Source organism: Fistularia commersonii, chromosome 36 (assembly GCF_037954325.1).
Source record: "Fistularia commersonii isolate RoL2024-O1a breed Wild chromosome 36, RoL_Fcom_v1.0, whole genome shotgun sequence".
Lineage (NCBI taxonomy): Eukaryota > Metazoa > Chordata > Actinopteri > Syngnathiformes > Fistulariidae > Fistularia > Fistularia commersonii.
In genome coordinates this window covers 790,639-810,636 of record NC_141319.1, presented here as the reverse complement: position 1 = coordinate 810,636, position 19,998 = coordinate 790,639, and the positions used below count along the sequence as shown (strand labels likewise).

Genomic DNA, 19,998 nt, shown 5'->3' with positions numbered 1-19,998 from the left:
CATTTTTTTTTACGTATATGTATATATGTTGGATGATATTTTATCCACAGAGCGCTCCATCTTCACTACAATAAATCATCTTTGGACGGTGTTAAATTCCCTCCGTTCCTTTTCATCTCATAATTGAATGGCGTCATCTGGTGGTTAACTTGTGCAAAGACGTCAACTCCTTCGGGAGGGGACTGTACGGTCCAATGCGTGTGCACATATATTAATATCACACAAATGTTGTAATACTATTAAGTTTACTGTAATACAGCATTTTCTGTATCCTGCATAGATGGGCTATTATGTTGCATACTGTATTGCGGTGCAGAGACATTATAGTTCCACACTCCTTTGTCATGATGCAAGTATAAAACACACACACACACACACACATGCACTAACATCACAATGGAGAGGGGGCACGGTGAGAAGGCTCCCCCTTATGGATGTCATGGAGCAATGTAGTGTCCTGTGCTCTGCTCAAGGGTACATTGGCAGAGGTCCGAAGGTGAAGGGATACCTCTCCAGCCTCTTTCATCCTAGCAATCCAAGTCTTAGCAAGTCATGACCTGGAACCATCCCATCATCAAGGCAAGTTCCAATGAACTGAGCCTCTGCATCCTGGTCAGCTGTACAAGCAGAGTACAAGGGCTTTACAACTTGGTAAAATTGTAAGAGAGAAAATATATATATACTGTAAAACATATGGATACAGTTGCTATCTTTTTTCTCATTTTATGTAATTGGCTGTTTGTTGTTTGTTTTTGTTTTTTTTTCCAATATTTCACAATATATTATTGATGCCACTTGCACGTCTTGCTTCTGGGGTATTTTCTGATTAAAAGATTTTTTAAGGCCTCTTTGTCTGATTTCTTTAGGTATTTTTCATATTTTAATTCCTTCCCTCATATTTCCACGACTTGAAAAACTTAATGAACTCATCGAAAAGGTACAATTCATTTTCAAGAATTGCAAAGAGTCATTTGATTACAAAATATATATTTATTGATATGGCAATGCATAAACATGACACAAAGTTGGTTTATAGGTGTTTTTAAAGCAGTTGAATAATGTTGAAAGTCTAGGCAAAACATGATCAATCCAACTTTTGCAGGAGCAAATGTGAGCTTTTATTGTTCAAGGGGTGTAGCAGGATCCGTGGGCTTGTTTCCAGACATCTTCCGGAGTTTTCCATGTGTATATCAATATATATTGTTCCATTCTGGGCCTCTTTATCAGCATCTATTGTTGCAGGTCTGCTCGGGGTAAATATTGAAGCCCAGTTACTAAGGTGCACACCAACCAACACAGGAATCTTGAGGCTGTTAGTGTTTTCAGAGCAGGGATGAGGAGAGAACACAATGCATGCTGAAGGTCAAAAGTCAGGTTGAAAAAAAAACACAACATGCTCTAATTTCCTTCCTGCAGTTAGAAAAATCGTCCATTACAAAATACTTTATTTTATGAATACTGTCTGACTGCCATGGTTGTTAATATTCATCTTATGTAATGCCGTAAATGTGTTGAAATACTTCATTATTGTAGTATTTTATCAGTAATGGGGTTATTGCAAAATATTTTTATAGAATGGTTTTGCAAAATTCAGAAAGGCAATCTTATTTTAAAATTGACAAATGATAAATGAAGAATTATAAATAAAACTAAGGGGATAATAATAAGAATGGACAGTAAAATAACAAATCAAATATGCATGTTTTTTCTTAATTCAAAATGTTTAATAATTTGATGATGTAGTTAGTATGTTCTACACTTTTACTGTAAAAGCAAAACAAATAAATAAAATAAACAAAATAAATACCATTAATGATATATAAGTGATTCTATTTTCTGTCTTATCGTTGACCTAATGATATAGATATATGTCTCAGGTTCATTTCGTCGGCTATGGTTTATCTGCCGTTACAAATAAACCACAGGGAAAATAAACTTTAAGTTAATTTTGAAATGAATGCCCTTCATTCCATGATGTTTTATGTTTGTAATAAGTTCAATATAAATCAGACCAATGCACCACTCTGCCCCTCCCCCTACTCTGTAATGTCTCAAACACATGTGAAAAAGAATAGATATCTTTCTTGAAATGGCAAGGTTTGTTGACATTCCAAAATATGCAGCGGCAAATATCATTACATTTTAAAGTGTCTTTAGAGCACAATAAAATTGTGTAAAACACCATCCAATCTTAATATTGCAGTCAGATACAGTTTAATCCAAATGCCAACAATATTAATGAATAGGTCCTTTGGGAGTTCATTTAAATAAATGTAATCCAATCTGATAAATACAGAGCTGATTTTCAAATTGTGTGTGTATACAGGACTGTCTCCGAAAATTAGAATATTGTGATCAAGTTCTTTATCTTATGTAATGCAATTAAAAAAAACAAAAAAGGATTTTTCATGATATTCTAATATTTTCAGGTAAGATTTTTGAGTTATCCTAAGATGTAAGCCATAATCAGCAATATTAAGATAATAAAAGGCTTGCAAGTTGATTCAGTTGATTTGTAATGAATCCAGAATGTATGACATTTTTGTTTTTGTAACTGCATTACAGAAGATAAAGAACTTTATCACAATACTCTAATTTTCTGAGACAGTCCTGTATATTATATTCTTAGAGTTCCATCCGTTTACATGTGGCTGGTAGTTACTGTTTCCTGTCAGCTAGGGGTGCTGTTTCTCGTGAAAAGCGTCATCTGCAGTTTCAGGATAAATTCATTAAAAATTAATAATGAAGAAAAATTATTTTTGTCATCTGATCGGTACAACACGTACTTGTTAGATGAAAACACACCACACGCAGGGAACTTTTTCGCCATACTTAAAGTCAGAAGATAACTTGACTGTCATGTATGTGTTTTCTATACCCTGTGATTTGCCGGAAGAAGGGCTGCAGGAGGAAGGGCTGAGCCAATCACAGCTGTAAATCGGTTGGAGGCGGGGTTCAGCCTGAACCGGTTACCTGTCAATCAAGACAACCTGTCACTCACCCATTCAAACCTACAGACAATGTAGTCACCGATTACAATAAACTGTGGAGCAAAAATACACAGAGTGAAAGCGAACTTATTTCTCTTTATAAAACTCGACTGTCTCTTAGCCTCGGACCGACATTTTTCAGCGATGTTGTTATTTATCCAGAGACGATTAAACAAAGATACAAACAGTGAGTGTGAAGACAAGTGACGTTTTGTTGGACATTTCAAGAGATAACGCAAAACGAAAAAAGACAACTTATTGTAGCCGAGTTATTGGGGGAAGTGGCCTGATTCAATGAATCCACAAAACAATTAAAGCGAAGACTCCAGAGCTCTCTGGGGTAACGATCCCTTTTTATTCTTGTCCAAGTCTGTCGCACCCTCAATTTTCCAAACCCACAGCATGCCACACTTCCGCCCTCTCTTAGGGTTTCACAACAAGAGCCCTAAGCATCTATTGTGGTTACTGCTTACAATCGGAACAAGAAAAGAAAGATATGTTACATTTCTCCCCCCCATAAAGAGAAACGTCCCCGTTTCAAAATGCCAACAAAACCGAGTGTGAACAACAACAAGCAATACCCCCCCCAAAAAAACCAAAACGCTATATATATATACATATACACACACATACAAATATACATACATATATATATATATACACACACACACACATACATATATACATACATATAACGATACTTATAACAATGATACCACAATAAAACCAACACCAACAATCCCGCTGCATGGTTCCCAACACATCAAGAGCACACCACTCCCATCTTCCTTCAATTGCCTCCCTTTTCCCCCAAACTAAACATGACAAAGTCCTTCCAATGACTTGGGGGTCGCACAGTCCTTCCAGCACGAGAAACAGCGCGTCGGCACGTTGCCGGAGGGGAGGATGTTTCCCAGTGTTGATATGGTGCTGGATAAGGTTGCACTTGCCTGGTCTTCCTCCCTCTGCACTGCTGGTGGAGCACCAAGAGATATTCAGCACAGTCAGTTGCGCTTTCTGCCGCTGACTAGCTGGGGATTCTCAGGGACACGACAGGCACAGGACTGGATGGGGAGGCAGAAGCAGAGGCCGTAACAGCAGTGTCTTGCGGGAGCAACACAATGTCAGATTCACCCCCCGCAAACACCTCTCTCAGGCGCACGCCTTCTCTTATTATGAGGTCTTGGTTGGTGGGGTTCAACACCCGGGCTATGGAAACCCCATCTTCCACCGACGTCACAGTGTGGGCTATGACACAATCACTTTGGCTTTTCGGTTTCGGTGATAAGTAGCCCACAAAGTTAGGGAGCTGATCGACAAGTCCAGGTGGGGACACCCTCACAGGCACCAGCGCCTCACAGAGTGGACCCAGCTTGGTGTCTGTAGCGACAGAAGCATTCCAACAGTCCGGTATTAGGTCCTTGCCACTCAACAGAGGGAGTACAGTGTCCCATAGGTGCAGCTTTCCACGAGCGTAATCTAGTAGGGCACGGTTGGCAACAAGGAAATCCAGACCCAGCAAGACTGTTTGTGTGGATCCCCTAATGACGTGGAAGACCTGCTGTTGGGAAGTATCCCCTAGATGCAGTGTAGCTCTTATGGCGCCCAGGGTGTCAAGCATCTGTCCATTTACCGCTCGCGCAGCAATAAAGTCAGTACTAAGGGGTCGCTTGTGTAGTGCTGGAACAGACATGCGAAGATGATCACTAATGAATGACTCCGTTGCTCCAGAGTCGACCAATATGTTCACTTCCGTCCCTTCGATGCATCCCCTCACATACGAGGTTGGCTGTTCTGTCAGGTCCAGTGTCAATGTCTTAGATCCGAGTATCGTTCTCTCCAGGGGGCCCATAGGCTCTCCAGCTGGTGTTTGGGCCGTAACATCAGCTATAAATCTTTTCCCGACTGGTACGCTGAGTCTTCCCTCGTGGGGGAAAGGAAACGCACCCCTCACCGTCTCTGTGGCTCATCATTGGAAGGTCTGGGACTTCGCCACTTTGGGGAGTGGGCTCGGTGATTGCAAGGGGGACCGCAGTCCTGTTTCTCCCTGGCCCCTCCTTCTGCTCTCCGCTCACGCCAGCCACGATCAGGTGAACGTCCTCTCTGCTCACTCCACGGCCGAGACGGACAGCCCTGCTCCCCACAATTACACTGGCACTGACCCCCTCGTACCAGGTGAGAGGGTTTCCGTTCCTCTTTCCAGTGGTTGGCTCTCAGTCGGTGGTTTTCCTCGGCTAATTGTCTAAGGTCCATTTTCATTACCTGCATATCCGCCGCCAGCTGGTCCATAGCTCTGTACAACCTGCTTCCATCGGATATGGAGTACACCATTGCCGCCGTACCACTTGCCATGGGAGGCTGGCAGCCCTGGGCCCCGACGTAGTCTGTTCTCAAGGCCTCTCGGGCCATCTCACACCGTCCGGCAATGGTCAGAGCCTCCTCCAAATCCGTAGCTCCCTGTTCTTGGCGTTTGACTTTCAGAGCAGGATCTAGTCCAGCCAGAAACCTACGAAATTTCTCCTCACTCTGTGCTAAATCGCCATAATTTGGGAATGCCTCATCAACTAGCCGGCTTATGTCTGCTGCATTGACCTCGAGGCTCTCCCCTGGAGCACGGGTACGGGTGGGGAGGTTTGTTTTGAACCTATCAAGGAACCGCTTCTGTCCAAAGGCCTCTGCCAATTTCTCCTTCACTTGTGCGTAATCTGCCTGGACAAATGCTGGTAATCTGTCCCAAAAAAGAAAAGCTGCTTCTGTCAGGCGTGTTGGCAAAATCCTCGATAACTAACGATCAAGGTTATCACCAGTGCCTCCGTTCAATGCCTTCACCGCTACCTCATACTGCCGGGCCCAGCAGGGGAAACTTTGTTTCCCCCCTCCGGAGAATGGCGGCGGGAGTTCAATTCTCACGCCGCTGTAGACCGGCGGTCCTCCTCGTCGCTCCTTATAGTTATAATCCAGTGGGTCCTCGTCGAATCGGTACATGTTGGTCCCCGTTGGACAGTAGTAGGTCATCTTTTAATCCAACAACAACACATCCGCGCTGGTTTCCAACACTAACCCCGCTAGCCGGTGCGAGGGCTAGCTGGTGTTAACGAGTACGCTAGCTGCCTCGCTGAACTTTTCTTTGCGGTCAATAACCGTCTCTCTGTCTCTCTGACTGCGGTAAGAATCCCACCGCTGCCACCAATGTAGCCGAGTTATTGGGGGAAGTGGCCTGATTCAATGAATCCACAAAACAATTAAAGCGAAGACTCCAGAGCTCTCTGGGGTAACGATCCCGTCTTTTTATTCTTGTCCAAGTCCGTCGCACCGTCAATTTTCCAAACCCACAGCATGCCACACTTCCGCCCTCTCTTAGGGTTTCACAATAAGAGCCCTAAGCATCTATTGTGGTTACTGCTTACAATCGGAACAAGAAAAGAAAGATATGTTACATTATCAAAGGTAAAAGCTGGTGTAAAGAAAATATGAAACAAATACCCAATCTGAAGTAAACCGAAGTAAAAAGTAGGAAAAGTCAATCAACATAAGTCCAGAACGTAGCCTGCTCCTTCCTCGGGATTGGACGAGAGCCGCGGGGGCGTGGCCAAGCATGGGGGCGGGGCGCTGTAATGGAACACTGGCCCCACGCGCTGCATCGGGTCTCGTGCGTCCACCCCAAGAGTGTAAACTTTGTCTCCGGTGTTCGAAACTTCGACCGAGCACGGCGGCAGACCGCTCCACCGGGTAGCGATCCGCAAGATCTCGTAATGTCTGCCTGACTGGGAGAATTAATCAGAAACCGGAAAGGCATTGCTTATTTTTTTTTGAAAGACTTTGTGGAAATGGAGGCTGTGAGCAAGTGGAACCCGCAGCAAGTAGTGGACTGGATGAAGGGTAAGAACGCCGCATGATTATATCCGCCCGTGAATTGCCTGTTTTTTCCTCCTCCGTTGAAGTGTTTTTGTTTTGTGCCCCTGGAAGTGTCAGGCAGTCCCGGGACAGCTGCGGGAAGTCTACACGTTTGTTTTGTTTACTGTGAGTCGCGGAGAGGTCACCGTTTTTTTAAGCGAGTAATGCGGTGAAAGTGAGCGTGTCGTGGAAGATAAGGAACATACGGTTAAGCTAACCGTGGGACCGCAGCCGTGCACTAGCTCAGTGGAATTTCCATAATTTCTGTTAAAAATCTTAAAAGTTTTAAGCCAAACTGTCTCAGAGCAAGTTAAAGTTGTCCTTATATTATTTGAATGAAAACTCAAGCTGATTATTATTACTAACGTTATTGTAACACGACCGATACAGAGTGTTTGTTTATGTCGCGCCGATGCTGATACTGACATTCATCTCTGGGACCAACTGTATTTATGTGAAGTGGAAGTTCAAAATCAGGCTGAACAATTTTGAGAAAAACCTTTTGAATGACATGCTCCTTGCATGTGCTTAAATGAAGTGACAGTTTTCATTGTGGAGGTAATTTTCCTTTCGATGTATTTGCAAACGATTGCCATCAAAGATGTTTCCTAAAGGTTAGAACATCATTTGTGTCCTTACAGAACCACCTCAATGAGCATAAGTTTACACGTAAACAAATTGTTGAGAATATTTTTATCCGTTTTTTTTTTTAAATAGTATTTTGAAGTTTGAGTTTAACTAAAATGCAAAATGCAATGAGATATTTGCTTTTTTTTTTTTTTTTTTGGAACATTCAGGTGAGATTTGTACATTTAGCAGTGAGGCAAATGTTCATTGTTGCTGCTCTCATTAGCCAGCAAACAGGCCTGTTAACACCTCAGACAGATTATCATCCGCTCCCTGCTAATTCGATTTATCTGCTAATTCATTAATCACATTTTTGTTTAGTAAACTCTCTTGACTGTTTTAAAAGTCATGGGAAAATGCCAGAACCCTTCCAAATGGCATTTAGTCATGTTTTAAATGCATCAAAGATAACCAGTGGAAGACTTAGATAACCAGTGGAAGACCCCAAAAATAATTTAGACACGACATGAATAGAAAGAAAATGTATGTAACTCCTGGGAGTCAATGGGGTTTGCAACCTGACTGTGTCTGTATTTTGCCAAACAAACAGACAATACATGGTAAATAAAGGGCCAGGATATAAATGTCGCTCATGAGTCTGCCCCCTACTGTGTGGAGGGTCATAGGGTCACCGTGGCGACAGCAGCGCCTCTAAAACACATGATAGTGCCTAAACATGCAGAGGTCAGTCACATGAGTTGAGACATTTGTTGTAGCTCCATTAAGTCGCAGATGTTCAGGGGATTAATGGATTTGGTAAGGAGGAACTCCTTCGCAATTGTTAGATAATCTGTATAATCAAGTATTCGATATTGAGAATCTATTGCAAGAAAGGATGTGAAAATCAGAGATACCGTAAGATGATGATAATGATAATGTCACAATGTGACATTAGGTCAGTCGAGAGAATGATTGGCAAATGTTCAAAATTAGGTGAAACAAGATTGAAAATTACAAAAGAATTCTTCATTGTTTGAATATTTCCATGTCAAAATTTATTTTCAAAAGTCTATTTCCATTCTGAAGCTGTAAAAGATCTACGACGCTCTCACAGCTGATACTGGATATAAATACACATGTTGCCAGGCCCCATTTTCATATTTCAATGTATTGCATATGTTTTGCTCATTTTTATATATTGCAGGTATATATTTATGAAATCACCAGTTTATTCTTTGAGCTCAATGATTCAACACATATAACTGGTGAAGTTCATTTATTCTGAAACGTTTGAGAAGTGGTGGTTATGAATGATACAATAATCATCTTTAGGGTGAAATTTTTACTTTTTCATGTTGAAGCATGAAGTGCTAAAGGACAAAATACAGTTCCAGGCTTCAAGTCGAACAATCTAAAATATTTGCTCAGATACTTTATCATTGACTTCATGTGCCATTGACCCATATCCCACTACAGTATTTATAGACAGTGTAGGGTGTATGACCTGAGTGTGTGTGTGTGTGTGTGTGTGTGTGTGTGTGTGTGTGTGCCAGATCATGTGTGCAAGTACGAGCACATTTTCTGAGAATGTGGTTGCATATTGCTCTCCACATCACAGCTCATGACTTGAGCTTTTTAATTATTCTATTACTGTTAATTTCCTCAGAAAATTCACTTAATTGATTTTATAAACTTTTAAAGATGCCAGGAGTAAATTGTTAACTCGGGACCTTTAACAAAAAGGAATCTGCATATCATCCAGAAATCACCAAATGCTATGAGGATATTACCAAAAAAAATCAATTTACCTGAAGATCAACATGACAAACTGTGTATAAAAGTAGCAAAACAGTTGATCCAACAGTTGATCTGAAGTCAGTGAGATGATACTTGAACGCTGAATGAAAGGACCCGAGGAACTCCTCAAGTTATTGTGTTGATTTTTGCTTGGTTGCTGTCTTTGAACTGTCTGCTGTTTTGGACACACGCTCTTGTACCGCTGTCAGCCAGAGGTGGTTGTTATTTCTCTGTTGTGCTCCAGAAACGTGCCAGGCTGGAGCTTAGCGTGTTCAGACTTATCGACATTCTTCTCATCATGGAACAGGTGCTTTCACTCTTCACAAGACAGTGATCGAGGGTTGGAAACATGGTGACATCCACTTGTTTACATGGACGACCAAAGGTGTCACGGCCAATCTATGAAACACAGACAAATTGTATCTATAAGTGCTCACATTGCTGTAATTCAAGGTTAGTTTGAGGTTTTTGTGAGGCAGCAGAGCTGGAATGATTATTAATAATAAAGTGATTTTCCATCTAACAATGCTTTGGTTCAAAAGGTCAGAAAGAACAAAAGCGTGATATTTATGCCAAAGTTTAGCAGGTGCTTCCTCTGCCGGAGAATTGTCTGTATTCCTGGAGAACTTCTCTTCAGATCAAGGAAGCAAAGGCATTAACACACCTAATGTTGTTTTCTAAGCAGACATGTCATTACTTTGTATTTCCTCATTAACATGCCAAAATCTCAATTTAGGGACCATCTTATTGTTTTTTTTTTTTTTGCTGAGTCTTTTATTTAAAATGTTTTTTTGTTGTTGCTGAAAGGGCACAAACTTGCAAAAATTCACTCCTTGATTTGATTCCCACAGGGGGCCTTTCTGTGTGGTGTTTGCACGGTCTCCCAAGTCTGCATGGGTTTCTCCTGTGTTGTCCAGTTTCCTCTCACAGTCCAAAAAATGCAGAAATTTTATTGAAAAAAATTTGAAAAATGGCCCAAATGTGTGTGAAGGGTGAATGGTGGTTTGTCTCAATCGTGCTATCGACTGATGTTTGGTCCAGGGTGAACTCCCCCTCTCACCCAACGACAGCTGGGATAGGCTCCAGTATCCCTGAGACCTTGAGTGCAGGATAAGCGGTAGATGATGAATTGATGGTCCATCTCCATCTCTTGGAGTTCAAAGGCGATTAAATAAACTGCAAAATTTCATTTGTATTCGTTCTACGGTCATCAAAAAGGAACGTTATGAAGATTTCATCTAAATAACAAGAAGAGATAAAGCCAGCATTGTCCATGTCTCAGGGCATTGCTCTGGAGCTCTGTCCATTGCTCTACCTGCAGTAATGTTGACTTTCAGTCTTACAAACGCAAAGTATACTGTGCTTCCGTTGCTGCTCCGCCTGTTTCACTCTTAACATGTTGTGTAGAACCAATCCAAACCTTTTGCATTGTCCTGCGAGAGGAGATATCACACACTCCATGGAGGATCTCCATGGAGTGATGACATTCCCATCAGAGCCTGTTGTTTTTTCACCTGTGAAGAGATGGCAAATAATCAGGCAGGGCTGGAGTTGGAACTCCCTGGACACGTTGCTGTCACTCGCCCCTTTAATGAACAAGCTGGTGTGGTTGTTTATCCTTTTCAGAGCAGAGGGCTAATTCGTCTTTTCATTCACTTTCATTCACTCCTATGTCTGAACCATTATACCGTAGTAATTTTCCCTGAAACTGCCCAAATGACATCAAGAGATTCCGGGATGGAAACGCTTGAAGTTTTGGAAGCTTGATTTGAAAAGTTTTATTTAAATAGAAATAAAATACTTTATCCCAATATATATCTGTAACACAGTACTCGCTTTGGTTTTGAAAAATCATGGACCAGAAAAAACTTGATGGTTTTATTGGCGCCACTGCATTCAGTTTCACTCCGTAACTTATTGCCAATTTAGTCATGGCATTTCATCAAGATTTTAGACAACATTCAAATGAAATCTAACAGCAACTTAGCCAATTTCTGACTTAAATAATCAAAGTTAGTTTGGCAAGATGGTGTTCTGTGTCAGGATACAGACAATTCAATATTATATCATGATTTAAAAATAGGATCCCCCGTAAAATGATCTGTAGTCCATAACAAATGCTGAGTATTTGTAACGAGCTTCCATTTGAAATCTATGTTGATTTAGTGACTCATAAACAACTCCTATCAGGCTCCCAGGGTCTTCTGTAAAATTTTAATTTGAACAGGCACAGTCTGAAAAGTGATTCTGATCGGAGTGTCCAGCACTTGAGGACACACTGTTGTTGTTGTTGCTATCAGTGAAACTGATCGAGAGCTGTGAATGTCAGGAAGTAGACACAGTTACTTCCTGCATATTTTTCTCTTTCTCTGTATGAGCAAAGGGGTTTAGAGGCGCATTCACACGTGAAAGTCTCATCCTGCTGGTCGACTTCTAATAAACCACCTCATGTTGTCCATAAACATCTGCTTCATAATGTCTAGATGACATCTTTGCTCATTTACCTGAAAATCATTAATTTATTCAAATATCATTTTTTTATACCTCTCATATGTTTGTTGAAATGTCCTTTAAACTCTAAGTTTCAGGGTTCAGTGTCTTCTATCCCATTACTGACTTTTTTAAGTACCCATTTAATGAACCCGATAATTGTTAAAATAGCACAACTGATTCAGAAATAAAAAAAACAGTATGAGCTAAAGTTCAGAAAACAATATTCAAGAAAAAAATCTTCCAAAATACCTCCTAATTACAAAGTTAAGTACTTTGTAATTAGAAGATATTTATTAGAAGAATTATATTAGAATAATCATAATTTATTAGAAGAATTATAATTTTGCCATTCTTGACTCCTGAGCAACACTTAAGATGCTTCATATTCAACTAACAAAGTGATTTGAAATGGAAAATAAAGCAGTTGTTGTTATGATGATCCTGATGTGAGTCATACATGCTGAGCTTAAATGGTCAGGAATCAATGCACCTTATTGATAGATCTGGATCAGTAAATCCTCTTACTGAGACGTAAAAGCAACCAATCAACCGTCAGTGGTTTAAAACAAAATTACAGAAATATAGTCAAACAGTGACTAGAAAAAGAAGAAAATGGTCAGACCCAGAAAAATCAAAATGGATTTCAGAGTTGTGAAGATGGTCACTCAGTCAAGCACAGTTTGTACCCGGATTGTACAGAATGAAATATGTATTTCAGTACCCTAAAGCCTTTGGCGTCTATATCATAACTAGTTACTCTTCAGTATATTCCAGCCCAGTTCTGTAGTACAATCTCTTCCAATTGAACAACACTATTTGGACGACCGTGGTGTCACTCTGGTCGCCGAACAGCTGGACTCTCACACATTGTGTTTGTGTGACTTTAGCAAACTAGACACCAAACACAATCCTGTAATGGGCTCAAGGAAATCCTTCTTCCTCTGGACAGTGTTCAGATCTGTGCGTGTGAGTGTCTCAGTGTTTATAAAGCTATGAATAGCTTTAATGGTCTTTTAGCACTTTTCCTCTCTGCCCTCCACCCTTGTCCTGTTGTGATGGGTGGGGGTGGGGAAAGGAGGGGAGGGCGTGAGTATTCCTTTTGTCGCTCCCTAACTGGGGGGCGTCAGTTTGGACAGGGTCTTTTGTGCAGCAACAAGACGAGACGTGTGATTTGTTTTAATGAAGACACAATGCTGAGTGAGGCTGCAGAGGATAGCACAATGTACACAATGTTTTCAGATGCTTCACCTCCATTGGAGGCTTTTTGTTGAAATAATCAAATCCAATTAAGGCGTTAAATAATTTTGACAAGTTAGACTGCGTCCTTAAATTGAGTTAAGTTCTTTATGAATGAACTTCTTGGTGCTTAGGGAATTATACTTTCAATGCTCATCACTGAGCCAAATGTGGTGATAAATGATTGGGGGCTTTCCAGAAAATAGCAAATTCTTGCCATAAAATGTGGTACATTGTTTTGTCACTAACATCTGGACATGGCTAAACCTTGACTTATGGATTTAAAAAAAGATTTTTGTAAAATCTATCATGAAGGCATTAAGTTAGATAGGCCAAACAGAGATGGTATAAACATGTACAGCGAAGGGGTGGTGAATATGTACCATAATTTTTGGACTATTGAGTGCACCTGAATATAAGCCGCTTCCACTGAACACTGAAGTGTCCATTTGTAACATGAGATATTTACACAGAAAGAGTTTTTTCCACTTTTAATTAAACAAGTCCCATGATTGCTTTTTCTTAACAGCGTCTGTAACGCGTCTAGTTTAAAAAAAAAAAAAAAAAACAAAAAACTGCAGTTGGCTACCAGGAAAAGTCATTGATCGCCATCTTCCATCTTTACCTTGCGTACTGAAACCACTAAAGTCGTCTTCTTCAGTGTCAGAAATAAAAGCCTCAGAATTCCTCCGTCACTCACTTTCTTAATTTCTCTTTTGTTGTCGCTCTCAATGTCATTTGTGTAAACCACACGCATGTGTTCTGTGGTGTCTGTGTAATCTCATTGGTTAGATATGACGAGGCAAAATATTTTTGCACCGGGAAGCTTGTTAGCCCATAAAAATCCATAAATTAGCCCCGGCAGTGTTTGACGCATGTAATGCTAGATGAGAGGATGCTCAGGTTGGAAGTACTAGGCAGGAGGCCTATAAATAAAGTTTGTCTGAAAGATCCCAATAAGTAATTTTCACCGATATAAAAGAAATATTGAAAATATTGGTAAATGTAAGCCTTTAATTAACAAAAAAATTCAGTGGTTAGTGCTTCGGCCTCACAACACGAAGGACCCTGGTTCAATTCTGAAACGTGAACCTTTCTGTTGTGGAGTTTATATGTTCTCCCCATGTCTGCATGTCCGTTTCTCCGGTTTCCTCCCACAGTCCAAAAACATGCTGGTTAATTGAAAAAATTTGAGAAAATTGCCCCTAATGATTGAGGGAGTGAATGGTTGGTTGTCTATACATGTGGCCCTGTGATTGATGGGCGACCAGTCTAGGGTATACGCTGCCTCTTGCCCCATGACAGCTGGGATAGGCGCCTGCATCCCCCGCAACCCTGAGTGTAGGATAAATGGAAGAAGATGTAATGGGAAAATTGCTCTGAATGAGAGAGAATGGTTGTCTTTGTGGTCCTGCAATGACAGGTGACCAGTCCAGGGTGGTACCCCGCCTATCACCCAGAATCCCTCGTGACCCTTAGTCGGGGGAAAACCTGGGGAAACACATGGATAATTTATTACTACATGGGATTTCCCATTCCCAATATTATTTTTTCTGAATAACCCGATTGTTTCAAATATGAGAAAAATCATGGATCAACTTTTTTTTCCTCCCAGAACTCCCTTTGAGTTTCTTTTGAACTTTCTGTCAAATGATTAACCGGATGGTTTGTGAGCAGCTGGTGTTTCACCAGTAGACATTGTGTCCAACTCCCGTATGTGTTTGTCGAAAGTCAGACCGGGACAAATCCACCTTATCACCATAACAACTCATGAAATACACATTGGCTGTGAAGAGATTGTCCTTATTGTAGAATGTTAATTAATGTAGTCAGGGTTTACGAACAGGAAGTCCAAACTGAGCAACCTCTTACTGCTTCTCAACATTTATATACAATAACAGAGTAGTGTCTACTCACACAGATGCTTCTATTGCTTTCGGGTGTCCTTTCAAAGCTTAAGAATTTTGGTGCAGAGATTTGATTCTGTTGAGCCTTGAAATATTTACTGAGGTCCAAACATGGTCTGCTGGTTCTGCAGTTCCCACTGGGCCTTCACAAGAATCAGGAAGGCTCTAGCATCAGTATCAGTCTAGTTTCATGTTGGGTACTGGGCTCGTCACCATGTAGAAAACAATTGAATATGGAACCAATATGAAGATTTGATTGTCTACTGCAACAAGATCACAGTTCAGGCTGGTTATTGTGCTATTTTCTATATATACAGATCCATGTAAAAAAAAATGTATAAAACAATAAAAATAATGTCTCTTCCCTCAGCAGCAGCTGAAATAAAGCATTTGTGTTGTGTGGACTCCATTGAAGATTCATCCTGATGATGGATGAGGTAAATTCTGTTCATCATTTTAATATTACGTTCCCTGAAATAAAACCCCTATGAGTTCAGGGTTATTCCAGTTGCCTGTTAAAATGTTTCAACACCTAGTTCAAAGTTTAAGTGCCCCAGAGATTGTCTTCCTGCTTAGTTTGTGTCCGAAGAACAGACCCAGTATGGTGGTTGAAGGTTGGTGGATTCAGAAAGAGCTGCAAGGTCTGATGGCCTAGAGGGTTGGCAGTGACAGGGAAAACTTTTCCCATCTAGAGTTTCTGCTGCTTGGTCTTTGTACACAGTGAGTTTCTCATCAGCGGTTGATGGACAGGAGGACAAACAGAAGGCTGGAAGGAGACGGGAGACGAGAAACTAGCTCTTACTCATCTTCGTCTAAAGGCAACTGGCAAATGTGATTCTGGAGTTCATAACTAAATCTTCATTGTCTTTTTTACTGATATGTTTTCTCTTATTTGCTGTCAGTATTGTTTTCTGAGCAATTTGGCATCCATATTATCAAGACAAATTAAAAAGACAAGATTGGAAAACTGAATTGATTTTTCACAAACACACCTGGTTATAAGTGTATTTTATGACCTGTCATTGGGTGAGGAGGGCACTCAGGTCAAGTGTGTCCTCCTACATACTTTATTGTTTTTCAAATACACTGAGTCAGCAAACGGGTTGGTCTTTAGTTGGCTAAGGAATCTTGGGAAAAGACCAGGCAAAAACAAACAAATTGTTGTTTTGGTTTCTAAATTACAATGTTTTCGTCATAAAAGTCAGAGATGGACAGTCACCTTAAAAAACACAGGAGATTATCAGCTAAAATGATCTAGATATTCAATCAAAATGATCTAAAATATGTATAATTAAAAAAAAAAAAAATCATAGTTACCTGTGTATCTGTGTACTGGTCATGTCAATATGACAGACTGGAATTCCATTACAGAAGAATTTCCTCGACAGTTAGCACCTCCAGACACTCTCAAGGCCTTTAGAATAGATGTTGGTATTTCACACAGTTTGTGAAATCCATTTACATCACTGCCTGGGAAATTCTGTCCAGGACAAAACCGCTCCATATTTCATCTGGGTGATATACCTTTGAACATGCTTCATGCTTGGCACAACCCTGTCAGGTGTGTGTGTGTGTGTGTGTGTGTGTGTGTGTGTGTGTGTGTGTGTGTGTGTGTGTGTGTGTGTGTGTGTGTGTGTGTGTGTGTGTGTGTGTGTGTGTGTGTGTGTGTGTGTGTGTGTGTTGCACTATCCGCTGTTCAGAGAAGAATGAGAAAAATGTCTCAGCTGCAGATTATATTATGACTTTTTATTTCTCATGAGAAAGTTGTGTGTGTGTGAGAGAGATTTTTATATAGAGTGTATATAAAGATTCTGAAAAATGTCTGTCTGACACGATTGAACTTCAACCAATGATACTTGAAAAATTGATTGTGCAAGAAAGTGCCCAAAATATTCTGCCAGGAATTACCAGAAGATTTAGCAAGATACTGCCAAAATATTTGGAACAAAGACTCTAAAATAAGTTTGATCCTCATAAGTTTGACCTACCGTAATACTTAAATTCAAGATGTTAAGTTTTTGTATGATTTGTATTGTGATTTATGTTGCTTCTTAAGAAATTGGCTCCTGAACGTAATAAAATCCAGTTTCTTTATGCCCTCTTTTAGTGTGAGAAGTGTGGTGTAAATTGATCTGAAATACACCCGAGGAGAAGAAGGATATGAATTCCTGTGTCCCTGCTGCTGGACAGCAGGTCTTTGACTCACTCATTAGCTTTTGATCCAGGCGACATGTTACGTTACAGTTCCCGTCTTCAGTAGCCTTGAGATGACTGACCTCTTCGGGTGTCAGTAAAGTGATCCAGATTTTTCACTTTCACATTCCTCTTCCACAAACGTCTTCGACCCCATTGCAACGCTAACAAAAGTTATGTCCAGAATAACTTCATAATCTCACTGCCCCCGGCTGGTCCAGTCCACGAGAGAGAGGAGAGAAGTTTGAATAGGCTGCTGTGGAAGTTGTGGACCGTTACTTGAGACAGGAAGCTTTCTTGGATCCGCAGCCTGTAAAAGAGCTGAAATGTGATTTTACATCATCCAGATGTAGATCATCTCCTCCAAAAAGTCTGTGACTTTGTTTTTATGTATTTACTTTTTTTTTATTAAGTGCATGGGATTTGTGGAGAAATCATATCAGTTCATCGAGAAATACCTTAAAAATCGAGATATTCACTGAAAATTAATCAAATGCCCCCCATCAAGATATAGCCTACAAGTCAGCTAGTGGTAAACTAGCCTGAAGTATCTGAGAGTATGTCAAAATTTTATACAAATTTTTAATTAGCAGACATTGGTTTTACCTCCAAACCTTTCATCGCAGGGGTCTCAGGTGTCCACTACAGGTAGGGAGAAGTGAAAAGTTTGCATTTGTCTTTTGGGATATTGGAGCAAATCTTTGAAACTGCAGGGTATCTCCAGGGTCCTGCTGCAGCACAATCTGTTTTCATACTTTGTCTTTTACTGCCGCTCAACTAGAAACAAGAAAGGAGGTTTTCAAGTTTTTTTTTTTTGAACAAAGTCCGAGACCCGGATGGATTTGGTGTTGCTGAAATGTTTGTAAGTGTTTCCATGGAGAGAGGAAATATCCTGGCGGGCGAGAAGATTCTCTCAGTTTATTGGTCAAACGTGTCAAAGGCAGGAAATAGGTTGTTTCCTGAAGCAGAGCTTAATTCTGCCACTTTTCCTCTTATAACTGCAGTTCGAGGTCCTGCCTTTTGCACTAACCCGCAACACACCTGGTCACATGTATGATAAACATGAGTGACAAGGTCGAAGAAATCCAATGATATTAAAAGTTTCAGCCATATTGTGCACTACCATGAACAGGCATTTGGAGCTTCTGTTTATAATGTTATTTATAAAGAAGGAAAAAAGAGGCATGTAATTAGGGAGGAGGGGGTAAGGCATCTGTTGCTGTTTAGTGATCACAATTCCGTTAGTAAGAAGGAAAGTCAGAAATGATCTAAAAGGCTTAGTTATTTTGGCCTTTAAGAGTAAATAAATGTGTGAAGGCATGTGATTGTCGTTCCTGGTGTGTTGCAGCGCCAGAGATGTGACTGACTGAAAACACAGAGGCGTTGACTCAGCAATTCTAGAGGAATGTCTCTTGTGGGCCATCTGTTGCCCCCTCTCCTCACCCCTCATTGCCTGATGCAGGACGCTTGTTGACTTTGTCACTTTCTACAGCAGCTCACTTTGTCCACTAGCTGCTCCTGCGGTCACGTTTGACTCTCACTGTTCATTAACCTGATGGTTGTATTCGGATAAAAGAAGAAAAATACAAATTAAAAAGGTGAAAAATTAACTGATAAATTGAAAAAAATGTATTGGATTTAAATGTGATGGTAAGCATTTTTGTTCCCCAGAATGTCAGCAACCTTTCACTGTCACACACCCACATAAACGCAGCTATTATTTCAGGTGTTTTTTTTTTGAACCAAAGTAGTTGGTAAATACAGAAGAACAAAAGTATACTTCATCAAAACAATTTCAAGGTTTAAATCTTCTTTGGAAGCTTTTTGATGTAATTTTTAGACTTTCCCGTTCCTTTACTTTGGGCTCCCCCACTGAAAGGTTTGGGAACCTCTGATGGATTGACTGACAATTTTAGCTGCAAACACATTCCCTCCCGTGTTTTTGACTGAAAGTGTCTGAGTCGTTTATAAATCAAACGGGCCACTAACTGCCTGCGGTGCACACTGGTGCTGCTTCATGTGGGCGGAGATTTATTCTGTGGATTTCTTTGATCGATCCGGCGGTGGGGATTCTTTCATCTCATCCAACCCCTGCTGATGCCTAGCGCTGAGGTCAGAGGTCAAAGTTCAGGGTTGGGTACAGACTGGCGCCGCTGGATTCTGTGTTTTCTCGCTCAAGGTCACATGGGGTCTCGGGGATTAAAAGCAGCATCATGCACGTCCGGAGATGAATGGGATTTTTTTCCCACAACAGCTGGTGTTTATGAAATTTGGATTGGAAAGAGTCATCTTGACATTCTCAATTGGACAATTGTAGCAGAAAATAGGGAGTTCCTCCCTCACTTGATTAATGTTATTTAATTGAAAGTAAATAGATGATAAATGAACAAATCTTACACTTCTTGTTATATAAAAGAAATGTAGCTACTCCAGGTGTGTTGCTTACTGGCTACACCTGATTGGACAAACACTTTGCTCTTGAATTTCAAATTACAACCAAGATGGCACCGCGTCTGCAAACTTTCTCATTGATGAAACCAGTTTCTGATAACGTTCCCAGTAAGAAATAATCCACACAGTTTACTCTGCCCTTGTCTTAACATCCAGCACAGTTTGTTCATGTCATCCACATGACCTCAGAATCAGTTGGCTGAGGATTAATTGTTTGTCTTGCGAGCTGTTTCACGATATATCCTTGTGTTCACCGTCCGATTGCAGAGTATTTATGAACACTTTGCCAATTTTGGTATCAATGAATTTCAGATTTTCATCTTAACCAGTTTAATTTATCGTGTGGTTGAAATAAATTGTTATTGATTGTTCAGCAGACATTTCCTTGACTACTTAGTCAACAGCCAGATGTGATTATTCTTACAATAAGACAAAACAGTCACATTACAAAAAAATTGGGACCCTCTGTG

General features: G+C 40.6%; 1 protein-coding gene and 1 long non-coding RNA gene across 5 annotated transcripts in view; one reads left to right on the top strand and one right to left on the bottom strand.

Annotated features, from left to right (window-relative positions):
* Positions 1-970: 970 nt before the first annotated feature.
* LOC147213239 (uncharacterized) lies at positions 971-6,294 on the bottom strand. The gene is made up of 2 exons (XR_015104528.1): positions 2,879-6,294; positions 971-1,310 (listed from the first exon to the last, which is right to left on the bottom strand). It is a non-coding gene; the product is annotated as an uncharacterized LOC147213239 (long non-coding RNA).
* Positions 6,295-6,632: 338 nt separating this feature from the next.
* Positions 6,633-19,998, top strand: part of LOC147213238 (connector enhancer of kinase suppressor of ras 3-like) — a 40,236-nt gene continuing 26,870 nt past the window's right edge. For all 4 annotated transcript variants that reach the window (XR_015104533.1, XM_086143411.1, XM_086143410.1 and 1 more), the window contains exon 1: positions 6,633-6,869. Coding sequence is in view for 3 of the 4 variants with exons in the window: in XM_086143411.1 (XP_085999537.1) it covers positions 6,818-6,869 (52 nt within the window). In the remaining variant the exon portion in view is untranslated. The remainder of the gene's footprint in view (positions 6,870-19,998) is intronic.